General features: G+C 40.7%; 1 protein-coding gene across 1 annotated transcript in view; it reads left to right on the plus strand.

Annotated features, from left to right (window-relative positions):
* Positions 1-3,654: 3,654 nt before the first annotated feature.
* myo15aa (myosin XVAa) overlaps positions 3,655-14,528 on the plus strand; it is a 39,715-nt gene continuing 28,841 nt past the window's right edge. The window contains exons 1-2 of the mRNA XM_077557224.1: positions 3,655-3,725; positions 14,150-14,232. Coding sequence (XP_077413350.1) covers positions 3,723-3,725; positions 14,150-14,232 — 86 coding nt within the window. The 5' untranslated portion in view covers positions 3,655-3,722. The remainder of the gene's footprint in view (positions 3,726-14,149; positions 14,233-14,528) is intronic.

The raw sequence follows: 14,528 nt of genomic DNA on the forward strand, positions 1-14,528 counted from the left end.
TAGAAGACCTTAATCAAAGGTATGGGTAAAGGAATCAAAGGTTTACACTCGGGGCTGACTTCATTTCTGTTGCCAGCTTATTCCATTTGTGTAGCATAACAGCTAAATGCAGCTTCACCCTTTACTTTGAACTCTGCTATAGGTACATGTATAGTTTGTACCCCCTTCGTTTATTGAATGGATGAATATATGTACTGGAAATAAGGAAACAATCCTTTGCTCCAATCTCAAGAGTCCTGCTGTTATGAACATACCGTGTGTTTGGTTTAGAACATTGCATGTATTGAGATGTTATGCATCATTTTGTACATGGAGAAAATTGCAAATCATTTAAAGAATATCTTGTCTTTCCTGTTGAATTACACCTATTTGGGACATATACGATAATGAAACTATTAGAACAACTTCAGCCAAGGTGTGAACAGTTTCAAGTTCGACTGTACAGTATAGAAAAGACAGTCTTGTATTACTATTTGTTTTAGAGAATCTTTATGCAAGAATCTTCATTTCACCAGAAGAGGGCAGTCCTGTATTTTTTACATACATATAGTACATACAGTACATATATGCATATATTACATACATACATACATACAGTACATATATTACATACTGTACATACATTACATATATTACGTACATACACACACACACATTACATATATTACATATATTACATATTACATATATACATTACATACATACATTACATATATTACATACATACATACATACATTACATACATAAATACAGTACATAAAGTACATATATTGCATACATACATAACATATATTACATACATACACACATTACATATATTACATATTACATACATACATAAATACATACATACATACATACATACATTACATATATACATACATACATTACATACATAATACAGTACATATAGTACATACATACATATAACATATATTACATATATTACATACATACAAACAGTACATATATTACATACATACAAACAGTACATATATTACATACATACATTACATATATTACATACATAAATACATACACATACGTACATACATACATGCATACATACATACATACACATACATACATACATACATACATACATACATACATACATACAGCCCTTAATCACAAAAAGAGTCTCAAATGACTTCACAAGCACAAAGTTGACAAATATTAACGACATCCCCTGAACTAAACCCACAAACCCATTCACTTTTATGGTGTGGTCCCTTCCTCCATTTAAGAATTTCCTTCTTATTTTTTGGCATTGTGTTTTAAATAGTATATGAGTTCTCCACTATTGGAAACTATCCATCCATGTATTTTCTATAGTGCTTGTCTACATTAGGGTATCAGGAGCCTATCCTAGATTTTGGGCGAGAGTCTGTGTTGTACACTGTGGACTGGTCGCTGGTCAATGGTGTGGCACATAGATAAGCAACTATTCACATTTACAAGCTGTACTCTGAGAACACATACAGTATGAAGAATATGCAAACTCCAAAAATGAAGCTTGTTTATTAAATGTTTAATTAGTACCTCTCTGACAATGTCAACCAAGACTGACTTTAATCATACATTCTTTCTAAAGGCAGATTTTTTTACGCAGCTCTTGCTGTTGAGTCTGCTTAGAAAAAAAAAAATCCAATATTGTGGCTACTGTGTAAATGGAGGAGATGGTTTGCAATGTTGACCGTTCCAGACAAATGACATGCGAGTAGCTCTCATACAATGTCTGATTATCCTTCTTTGTGTATTATTTAAGACGAGCACATTTTTATCACATCACTGTTGACACTGTGCAAACGTGGATGTTGTGTTGTGATGTGCGTGCTTCAGCAGACATATAGCGAACCTCTGAACAAACACATTAATAGTCTGTTGTCAGCCTGTTTACTCACCTTTCCTTACAAACTATAGTAGGCTTACTGGAGTCAGATAGGTTTAAGCGTGGCTTGCGTGTCACATTGACACACATTGTCACATTCATGAAACATATCTGGCAATAGCGATCTAAATAAATAAATTAATATATATATATATACACACCGATTTTTTAATTATTATTTTTTCTCAACATGAAAAAGCTGTCCTGCCATTGGTTCAGAGCATTCAAGGGCCAAAAGGATATCTTAGCCTGGCATGCAGTGAACACGTCACACATCAGTGAATGTCGGGCATGAGCAAGACACAAGATGCTGCGTCCAAAGTCCTATATTAGCGACAGAATGAATGGTATCGGCATGTTACTTGTTAGCAGGGTTGGGAGGGTTACTTTTAAAATGTAATCCATTGCAGTTACAAGTTACCTGCTAAAAATGTTTTAGTTAGTAATGTAATACAAGTACCATAATATTAAAGTAATGTAACTGGATTACTTTTGGATTACTCCAATATTGAGTATGCTCATGAAGACAAAATAAAAATAATATCACCACAATATATATTCTATACAATGTGCCCCTGCTATTTGCGGGTGATAGGGAGCCGGGCAGCCTACAAATATCAAAAATCCTTGTGTAATTAAAAAGCATGTAGGCGATTGATTGATTGATTAAAGGCCATATGCTGTTTTCGAACTGTCACTGAAAGCAACCACACCTCACAGTTTCATAGATAGACAGATAGATAGATAGATAGATAGATAGATAGATAGATAGATAGATAGATAGATAGATAGATAGATAGATAGATAGATAGATAGATAGATAGATAGATAGATAGATAGAAAGATAGATAGTCATCCAATGAGGATGACAATGTGTGACATCAACTGCAAAATGAACTTTTATTCCAGTCACAAGTTTAGCCTTGTATATGTTATGTATGATGTTTAAATAGTCAGTTCATTCGTTCCCACCCCCCCGACATGTAGCAACGGTCCCACTCACGCGGGGGTGCACGCGCTCTCTTCTTTATTCTTTAAAAGTCTTTAAAAATCATACAATGTGATTTTCAGATTTTTTTTCTTGTTAGATTGTGACTCTCGCAGTGGACATGCATGCACCTATGAGGAAAATTTCTGACACCTCAATGATTTCAAAGCGGGAGAACTTGCAAAATCACAGGGTGTTCAAATACTTATTTTCCTCACTGTATCTGTACGGGGGTACAAACATCCATCCACTGTTTATGTCTATTGTCTCTATGTTTACCCTTTACATCCCGCATTTACTGCGACATTTTACCCTGTGTGTGTGTGCGCGCGCGTGTATGTGCCAGAGAGATGTCTTTTTGCAGCAAGTGTATGTGTGGTGCGCTGATAAGCAAACACACACAAGTGCCTTACAACCTTCTGTCAGGGGGGTTTCACTACAGGCTTTGACATTGGCAACCAAGTGTGCGATGATGATAGCTTGGTTGTGTGAGTGTGTGTTATCCCACCTATCAACACACAATAGGGCTGTCCACTTGTTTACCCAGGCTACATGCAAACATGTATAACTGAAGCTTGTTTACTAAGAAATGGTATTGAAGTCATCTGGCGTTGTATATATTTTGCAAATAGTAGGCCTTTGTTGTATGAATGCTCATGTAATCCACAAAACATTGTCCTCTCTCTTTGTGTGTGTTTAGAGAGCTATAAAAACGTGAGTAGATGTACCAGAGAAGATCTTTGCGGTCCAGGCAGAACGACAGGCACACTGTGTGGACAAAGCAAATGCTTCGATGGATATTGGCGCACAATGACCAGTGACGGTGGCTCAAATTAAGCAGGATGGTAGGTCAAGATTATGGTTACTGTTTTGTTGTTGTTGTTGAAAGGATGAGAGATGGGCGGATGAAGGTCACAAATGTGTTTTTTTTCCCCATCTAGTTTGTTACATTTGTACATACAAAAAGGGTGATATTTTGATGTCAGATATCAGTGTGTGACATTAATAATGCTAAAGCCCCAAAATGTTTAGTTAAGTGAATTTTGTAAGTCATTCTGGTTGGAAATGTCAAAAGAAGGTGACAAAAAAAAAACATGGACTTTTCTTAGATATTTTAGATATTATATGTTAGCTACTGTATTTGCCATTCTCATTGTTTAGGGAAAAAACATTCATATCCTTGACATTAAATTAAGCCTTTTGCACCATTCCAAATGACCCTGGCAAAAGCTCCAAAGCATTATTGCTATCAATGTTTTTACATTTAATATGCATTTATTAAAAATGAATAATAATAATATTTGACATATAGTAAATAATTATTTCTCTCTGTTTTTCAACTTTCTTGTGAAATGTCCAGTTGAAAAATAGCCAATAAGAAAATCATTTAACTTGGTTATAGGTCAGAAGCAAATTTGAAAATCAATGCCAAGATCAAGTATATCATTTAGTAACAAATTTAACATCAATTTATGTTGGTGATGAATAATATCTACAGTATTTGTTAGTGACGTCCCATTTATTTATAATGTTTAGTAGCTAAGATTGTGTAACTTATTTACAACCGTTTTCTATCATGTGAGTCCTCATTAGCATCAATGGAAAATTATTTAGCACTATATAATGTATTTTGGAAAGTTTTGTAAACAAGCGCTCAGATCCATTTCCATTATGTGCCCATTTTTTGGTATGAAATTCCAAATTCTCCCTGCTTCACGGAAAAATAATCTACCACAGCTCATGTTTTGACCGCTTCACGAAAAAATTATCTACCACAGTTTATGTTCTGACCGCTTCATCCGACCCTCACTCAAACTAGAAGTAATGTAACATCATAGTTGTCCAATAACCACTAGGTGGCATCACACACTTACATTATCACTCAGGCATTTATTCCCTTTTACAATATAATTGAAATAATTTATTAATATGTAAGCAACAAATAATGAAAAGTCTTTATAGTTGGACAGCACAATGACCCAGTGCTTGTATGTCCCTTTTTGGGGAATTATGGATGAATATTATTTTCTTTTTATTATGATAAAATAATTTTATTTTATTATTGCGATTTAGAGCAATGCCACAAGAAACTGAATTTGAAAACACATCAGAACTTAAAATAGTGTATTGTGACTGGTACCACTACCCCAACATATTTTTATCTTTTCATGTTGAAGCGTGCATGGTGGCTTGAATGCCTGCCAGCGCAAAAGGAGTTAGTCTCGTTAACAGCAGCAGGTGTCCGTCATTGTCAATCTAATGATTGAATAGATGACTCAGGCTGTAGTTTTTAGCAATTATTTATGAAGGCCTCATTTTGTGTGCACGTGTGTGTGTTCCTGAAATTGTTGTTTTTTTGGGGATAGATCCTCATGAAGTGGTGCTGTGTGTAAAAGCGCAAAAGAAGTCCAGCTAAGGTTTGGTCTGAGTACAAAGACTTGACAAGTGGATTTGTCAGTATCTCATAAACAGTATTTGTGTGTATAATGGCGTAGATGCCACGGACTTCTGACTTCCGGGTTTTACACATCAGCGCCGTTTTTGGCCACTTCTGGCCGCGTTCCAACACTCGCACCCCCACCCCTGCGCCCCTCCAACCGCGTGCTCCCGATCATCGGCGGGAGGGCGTTTCGGTTATCTGTAATGCTTTGGACACTGAGACAGACACTACACGCAGCCTCGCACCCGTCGACAGCAACGCGCAACCGAGGGGCACAAAGGCGGAAGTGCAAGTACTGGGACGCGGGCCACACGTCGCAAATTGGAAATGGAAACAAAGTTGATGGGTGAAAACCCGGAAGTCGGAAGTCCCACCTCCTCCGTGGCATATAGTCCATAGAAATACAAATAATAATAATAATAATATGAGTATTAGGTAGACTAAGAAAAATAGAAAAAAAAGTTATGAGGACACTTAGTGTTATTTCATTGCATTTTAAAATTATAGCTGTATGACTTAATGTGTTCGTTTTTTGTTGTAATTTTACTGTTTGTGGTGTCGAACTGGTTAAATATTAATTCAGTGTTGGTGGTTTTGTTGTTGTTGTTGTGCCCTCTATGAGTATGTTTGGACTCACAAGACATAGTTGTTAAAATGTCCCTCAGATTGTATCACAGAATTTTGGACAAAACTTGTGTGTGTGTGTGTGTGTGGGGTGGGGGGGGGGGGGGGGTCACGGGTGAATGTGAGGCTTTGTAAAGCACTTTGGGCAGGCAATATAGTGTAGATAAAAAGCGCTATATAAAAAAAACAGTCCATTTTCCATTTTTACCAAAAGCTAATATTAGCTAAAAAAATAATATATTTTTGGTACTGTCATAAATTTCCTTATAATATAGTTTATTAATGTTGTGACAATAATTCATTGCAAACCATTCCTTTGTTTATTTAGTCAACAGTTTATGCACAGTTAAATGCAACCCCCCCCCCCCCCCCCATGATTTCCATAAATTTATTGTGTTTAATGTGTTCTTTTGTGTTTAAAGAAACACAGCATTCTCATAGTCTGCCATCAGTTTATGTTTGTCAGGTCAACAAAGTCAACACAGTACATTGCCTGACACCAATTATCAACTAGATCTCTTTGTCAAGCTCTTTACCTTACCTGGGTGACGAGTGACCTTTACGAGTGTGTGTGTGTGCGTGTGTGCGTGCGCGCCTGCGTACTTTCCTGGTCATTGCTTCTTGGGATATGTGATGAAGATGTCAAGATCCTATCTTACAGTAGGTCCTTCCCAGGCAGTTCACCCTTTGAAGCATGCTAAATTGTTAGCTAACATAAAGTATATAATGAGTGTGTTTAACGCTTGTATTATTTTTCAAATAATTCCATGTAGGCTACTTTATATTTCTTATTTCTTTAACTGGCAAGCAGCACACATAATATTGTTTGAACTGAAACCAGCGACTTCAACTCGAAGAGCATAAAGATCTACCTACACTACGATAGAAACAGTAGCTCACAATATATGTCCATCTATATACAAATCTTTTTATTATTTTATTATTCATTATATATTTTTGATTATGATCATTGTCTTTGCTGATTTTCAAAGATAAATCAGCATGTTACAAAATGAATTCATATGCTAGTTGACCATTCAGTAATTAGCTCTTTCCTTTTGTTCCTTGGCTATCTACCCTCCATCTGCTCTGAGCTATCTGGCAGTTAACCCCTGACACTTGCCCGCATGTATAATATGTCGATCGGGGAGTGTGTCAGGGTGGGAGGTGATGCTTTGTGATATATTTAGAGCGACCTGCGATGAATGTTTTATCCGCGCTGTGTAGGCAGAACACAGTGGCAGTCATCAAACATTCATATCTGCCACTGAGATGACCTCCTTGAATATCAGCCCATCATCAATGAATTAACATCATGCAGTTCTCAATAAAACCTTGTAGAGACAACTTATATGATGTTTTGGGATATGAGTCAAGTATGACTAGAAAAGGCTTTTATTTATTTTTGTCAGTTTTTATGTGGAACTTGTATGTGATTGTTGAGAATGTTGGCAGAAAACTGCAATATTGGATAATGAATGGGGATCTGCTGTTCATATAGCGATGTCATTTTCATTTGATCAAGTGAGTAGAAAACTGATGTAAATTAAAGGATTAACTTGGATGGAGTGTATATTCAGCTAGCCATAACTAAGCGTAAAGTGTGCAACATTGATGAGGGAGAACGTTCATGTAAAGAAGAGAATGGGCAACAAGATGTTTCTACTCAGTGTCCACCACTAGGCCTTCAGGTGTTTGTGTTTTGACTCTGTGTGGCTTACCTCTCAGACACAGTTTAGCAACAGCTCAGTCAGCTTGCATTATTTATAACCAAACGAGTCCGCAGATAAGGTTACCCTGAGACAGTATAGCAGGTACATTAAGGTGCTCTTTGCACCAGGGGCCACACTCTCACACAGATACTGTCAGAATGATCGTATGATGACATCAAATTAGGATTAAGTCGCCGTAGCAGAGAGAGTTACAAAAGGCAGCAGGAGGTCACAAAGCTCTGACAGTGGGAGGGCAACACTCACTCTCGGGCAAAAAAGAACGCACCCTTTGTGGGCCAAGATGAACTCCGCTATCAATTCTCTTTGCTGAGGGAACGTCCCAGCAAAGATTGCATGGAAGCCAAGATGAGGATTCACTTCAGGACTCAGAGGACACAATGACAATGGGAGCCACACAAAGGACTACTAAGACTCCATCGCTAGGCATTTTATTCTCTGTGTGACCTTGTGAATTCATTTGAATTACAAGGACCAGGAACAAATATTTTCTTCTGGATACTACCTTTGTGAGGATTCAGGGAACCCAAGGCAAGAAATCTGCACCACAGGCAGAAGTAAAATTGTTTAATAATACAACTTTTACATTTAATGAGCAACCAGATTCATTATTCAGATTTCACTAACTTCCAAATGAATCTTTCTGATTCTATAAACAAATATAGAAAGGAATTATATTTGCTTGGCCTTGACAACATTTTTCACTGAACAGTTGGATAAGCAAAGTACATTTTTGGATTCGGGACTGATAATCATGGTTTGTTTTTGTTCTCAGCCTTGACTGAGTTTGGCATGAGTTTACAGTGTGTAGTGTTTCTGGAGTGAAACTTGATCTAAATGAAGAAAACAAGATATGATGAGAGGAGGCTGTCTTGACACCAATCAATTTAATCACAGCGTGGCTACTTGTCCATACTAGCCGACATTATGCCATCCAAGAAAGCGGACTCAAAATCAGTTGCCAAGAAAGGCAAGCCACAGGAGACGAAGAAGGGAGCAAAGGACGCAAAAAAGGCAGGGAAGGATGACAAGAAAGGAGCTAAGAAATTGGAGGAACCAACCAAAGGAAAGGGGAAGGAAGGTGGTAAGAAAGGAAAAGGAAATAAACCTGTGAGTGAGTCGGAGGAGGAATCTGAAGAAGAAGAAGAGAAGTTGAGAAGTGAAGAAGAAGATAGTGATGAGAGTGAAGAAGAAGTGGTTGCTAAGGTGACGGCTCCTCTTGATATTGATAAAGGTAGAGCAGTGGTTAAAAATGCCTTTAAAATGACAGCTGTAAAGGGTCCTCAGCCTCCCCCAAGTGATTCACCTACAATTGATGATGAGGATGACGTGCAAGAGAATGAGAAGCTGCAGGTAAAGAAAGGAATTGATGCAATCAACCTGAAAAATATGAGTGATGTCCAAATCAAGGGCGCCTCCAAAGTCATGATGGGCTTTGGTGCAGAGGAACAGAAGAAAACCCTAGTTGTAGGAAAGTTGCAGAAGACAGCTGATGCCAAGAGTCACCTCCGAGGGGCCTCTAAAGTTATCGCCGGCCTCAGAGGAAAGGCTTCGCCATTTAGTTTCCCAACCAAACAAAAGCAGCCAGAGAAACCTCAACCAAAGAGAAGCCTTAAAAGCACATCCACTCTTTTCATACCTCTCTCTAAGAAAAAGGAGATGCCACCTGCTTCTGGTAAACCTCTTCTAAGCACCACCAAACTTTTAAATGGACTTGGGCCTAAATCCACCTCAGAGGAGCAAAAACCAGGTCCATCAGGTATCCATCTTTTAAAAGGGCTTGGGCTTAAAAATACCTCTGTGGAGCAAAAGGGCGGTCTGTCGGATTCCAACCTAGTCAATAAAAAAGAGAACTCCACTACTACGACTCCTCCTCCCCAAAAGACATTGGACCTATCCAGTTTAGGAGGGACAGGGAGTATGGCTACAGAAGCGAAGGGATTAAGAGCAAAATTCAAAGGCATGTTTGGCAAAAAGAAAGTGGGATTAAGGTTCAAGACAAAAGGATGGATGTTAGCAAGGATAGCAGCCGCCACCAACTGGTTGATAGGGGGGTTGCCAAGTTCTAAGGGCCGAGGTCGAATGGGGGCATGGGCACAGCGTCAAGGACAAAAACGACTGTCATTTGCAAACAGACACGCATTGGGTAGACCGCCACGATATTACAACCACCCTTCCGATTATGACGAGGATGAGTATTGGTCTGAAGAGGATTACCACAATGGGCAGCCAGAGAACTTTGAATGCTATGATGATGAGTGGGAAAATGAGTATGGCTACTATGATGATGATGGCAACTTTTATCCTGACGATGAGTTTTATGACAATAGTGATGTGGATTGCTATACTTACCCATATGATGAGTATGAAGATAATGGTAATGAAGAGGTGGAGTATTACTATGGAGATGATGGTAAGATCTACGCTATTGTGAAAGAGCCATTTGGTTCCTCTGGCAACACCATGGAGACTATCTACAACCCATATGAGTCTGAGATGTACACAGATTCTTATTTTGATCATAATATGGGTTATGAGTATGGATTGCCACAGCAATATGGTATGGTGAGTGGTGGTTATGCTACTCTTCCAGGCTTACCTGTATACCAAGATTCAACGCAAGGATATACAAATGTTGCTGGAGTTCATTTCCCTTACCAACAATCATACAATGTTGATGGTGGGCTGGCTCCAACAGAAACAGAATACCTTTACAGACAGGAACAAATCCCTTTTGCTAATTCTACTCCTGAGCAGTTCAGGGTCCCCAGGCCTCAAGTTAGATTATTTGGAAAGGAAAGACTGGATGTGCAAACCTTGCCTCCACCACCACCTCCTTCTACTCCTATGTTTTCAGCTCCATCCCTTGGTTTTGATGACCTGAGAAATCATAATGACCAGCCCCTTCCCACTTACATCCCAGCACAGCCCCATTTCCCAACTGCTGTTAATCACCAACAAACCCACATCATACCAACGGATGAGATCATTCAACATGAGCAGATGCAACTAAAGCATCCTACTCACCCTCCACTAGCCACTTCCCCTCAACATTGGTCAGCATTTTCTTTACCGCAGTTTGCCACCCAGGCAAATAAACCACCTTACCCTCAAGACCCTCCAATGTTTTTGATGGAGCAAATGCCATCAACAGTCCCACATATACAAACAGAGCATGTTTCATTGGTGCATCCACCGCCATATCCCTCAGTCGCATCATCAAAACCAGTGCACAGCATCAAACCTTCTCCATTACAGATACAAGGAATGTCACCAGATAATATGTATCTTCAATCACACATCCAGCTGGACCACTTTGCCCCTCGCTTACAAAGAAGAAACTTAACATACCAATCTCCAATAACAAACCAACGACCATCCTCTCTACAGAGACTACCAAACCCTTATGCTTCACCAGAATTCCACGGGAACGGAGTGTCAGTTACTGCTCAGCCACCCGTCAAAGCTGCGAGGGCTGGAATTGGACTTCAGAGGGTTCAGTCCCAATCACCATTTCCAAGTCCAATAAGTACACCCAGAGGATCTTTCAGAAAGAGAGAGGGTCAGCCCCCTGATCCAAGAATTTCTCTCAATCCCCAACCCGGTTCAAATGCATCACCTCTTCCGTCTTCTAGAGCACAAAGTAGACACCAAAGATCCCAAGTGAGGAGATCACGTTCTCCTCCTCCGTCACCTCTACCAAGAGAAAGGGCTCCTCTCCCTGAGCATGCTCAGTCTCCCCATCAAACTGTTCAGCCTACACCCATCCTTCATCCTGTCGCTCCTTCCCAGTCACAAAACACCAGCCAGCCTCTTCCCAACCGCTCCTCTATTCACAAGTTTAGAGATGCTTCAGGGAACCCAATTCATGCTCCAATGAGTTCTGCAAAACCCTCTCCAGCTAACGCCTACCCGAGAAGACAAAGTAGACGTGGACCCCCTGTTACTCAACATGTAGCTCCATTCAGGTCCTCTATTCGCAGTGGCCGACGCCCTTCCTCGGGACAGATGAATGATGTAGATGGAGTCCCTATGTTGGCAAGGAAAGGTTCTCAGCCAAGGGTCTCAACACCTCAAGTGGGCTTCCAAAGACCTATTGGTAGAGGACGGCCACTGGTACGCATGCCCAGAAACCAGTCCTCTCCTTCATTCAGAGCACCTCCTCCAAGGCCTCTGGTGTCTCGGCAGACCTCATTAAAACATGGTGGCTCTTTGTCTTCTCAACCATTTGGGTTTGGGCTTCATAATGGACTTCAATCTCCCCAAACATTTCATGGTTCATCTCCTAAGAACCATGGATACTATTCACATGCCTCCCTACCCCATAGGGCAATGAGTCCCCAGGATGTTGGAGCAACATCTCATCACATTCCACTACCTTATCCGATACCACCACCAAGTACTCCTTCTCCCTCTCAGAGTGTGAAACAGTTTGACTACACAGCTACTGAGCCAGGCACATCCTCATTTCTAACAAACTCGTCTCAAAACCTTAAAGATGTTGGTGCCCCATTTCCCCTCCATCAACTTCCCTCTTCTCTACCCTATGCCACTCATTACACACCCCAAACACAGCAGGAATTTTACCCTCACTCTTCTGTTGGCAAGATTGCGGGTGATGCCCAGAATAGCCAAGAAGTGAGCCAAAATGCCCAACTCAGTCAATCCAAATCTTTGATGCAGCACTCTCATCTGCAGAGCGCCTCCTGCTCATCGCCTCTACAGTCCAATGCCAAACTGGACGCAACTTTTCTCTTACACACACAGTCAGCAATTCCTGGTGCCTCATCGACCTCATCACCTCCACATTTATCCTCTGCTATGCATAATCCCCAGCTACATAGCAAATCATTTACCTCGCCCCTTCAGCAACATCTTTCTCCTATGGCTCATGCCTCTCCTGCTAAGAACACTGTTAACGTTAACTCTTCACTTCTCTCTGGACTTAAGACCTCCCAAATCCAAGGATCAATGTTTAAACTCCCAGTTGACACCATAACAATGCCCCAAAATCCTGTTGAAACTCAATTTACCATAGTTGATGGAGTTGATGTTGCTGTTGGAGCAAATCAGTCATCCCCTCTTCTCTCCAATGCTCTGCACAACCCAAACTTTCATCAACCTTCCTATCAACTACCTGATGGCACTGTTATAAATCAAAGTGAACCTGCTGAATCCTCTACCGTACAGCCCCTTTCCTCACCAGTGTTGTCCTCTGCCTTGCTGAATTCCCATTTCCAGCAAGGCACATATCGCTTACCAAGTGGCACACTCGGGATCAGTTCAGAGGCCAAAACTGCAACCAACCCTACATCACCTATGCTTTCTTCTGCACTACTTAATCCCCAAATTAGGAAACCTACTTACAAACTGCCCGATGGTACTTCAGTGTTGAGAACTAAGCTACCATCTGAGGCTGTTACAACCTCCTCTGCTATGGTCTCTTCTGCGCTTGTAAATGCAAGTGCCCTAAAGACCTCTTATCGCTTATCAAGCAGTTCAATTAAAATTCAACCGAGGGAAACAATGAAGAATCCAGAAAGTACAACCCAAATGATACCTAGCATGGAGATGAATTCTAATCTTCACGAGGCACAGCTTCCAGACGGTTCATTACAACAAATCCAAGCGTCAACATCAACAGCCCCTGGGCCTGTCCTTTCTGGTGCCTTGCTGAACACTAGCATCCGTGGTGCCTCTTACAGACTCTCAAACCCATCACTACTGAAGGAGACTGCTCCCACAGCGGTTCCATCGGTTGACATTTCCAGTGCTCTTCATAACCCGAACATCAATCATCTCACCTACCGTTTGCCAATCAGTACTTTGATGGCCCAACACCAGTCAACAACTACGCATAAAACAGTTGACCTGTCCAGTGCTCTGTTAAAAAGCCCTAACATCCAAAAGGCAAATTTCCATCAGTCTTACAGCAATATCATACCTCAATTAGGTACCCCTCGCACCCCACAGCGCCACTCTTTAGATCTCTCTGGTGCCCTAAAGAACCCAGTCCTTCAGGGGGCCTCATATCACCTCCCTTCTACATGTGCTGTGGTGTCACCCCATGTTCAGGATTCTGTACCTGAAAAGCACTGGGCTCATGGCTGCGACGTTAAGGTTCTGGGCCTGCAACAAGATATGGATGTCTGGGGTGCAGAGAAGGTATTACCTCATGGGACAGTACAAAGCCTCAATAAGTGGTCCATGTATGGAGATGAGAACTTAATTGATCACCAGCACTTGATGGCTCAGCAAAACATGGGTCGCAAAGCTGGGGTGTGTAATCTCAGCAGGGAAGGGGAACCTCAGGGTCCATGGTTTGACAAGGTAAGTGTTCTTGACAGCTTCAATACTGTAAATATGTGTATTTAATGTCTTTTAGAACAAAACCTGTGATGAGAATTGACAATCTTTTTAGCGACGAATGCTATAAAAGCATGACTTATCCCCGTGTTTGCGATTGTTATTTCAGATGTACGCAATCAGAAGCCTGCCCACAGTAGCTCAGCGGGAGCAACGAGAGGAAGATGGCGTGGAAGACATGACACAGCTCGAGTAACAATTTCTTGTATTGTACCACAAATTTCCCAAACTGAGCAATACTTAGACAAAGCGGAACAAACTTAAAGGTGTATTCAAGGATATCTTCCAGGTGGATCATCTTAACGATTGGTTCTCGATTTCGTCAGTCTGCCTTAACGACGTCGTGCGTGCTCGTTCCTAGCCGCGCATGCACACGTCGAGTGTTTGTAGCATGTAGCCGGGGAGTTTCGGATTCAGTTATCCATCATTGTAGCTCCACCGATCTCACCGCATACTTTGAAAATGGCTAAGAGCCGCAAGAGGAAATC

Source organism: Vanacampus margaritifer, chromosome 2, assembly GCF_051991255.1.
Source record: "Vanacampus margaritifer isolate UIUO_Vmar chromosome 2, RoL_Vmar_1.0, whole genome shotgun sequence".
Classification (NCBI taxonomy): domain Eukaryota; kingdom Metazoa; phylum Chordata; class Actinopteri; order Syngnathiformes; family Syngnathidae; genus Vanacampus; species Vanacampus margaritifer.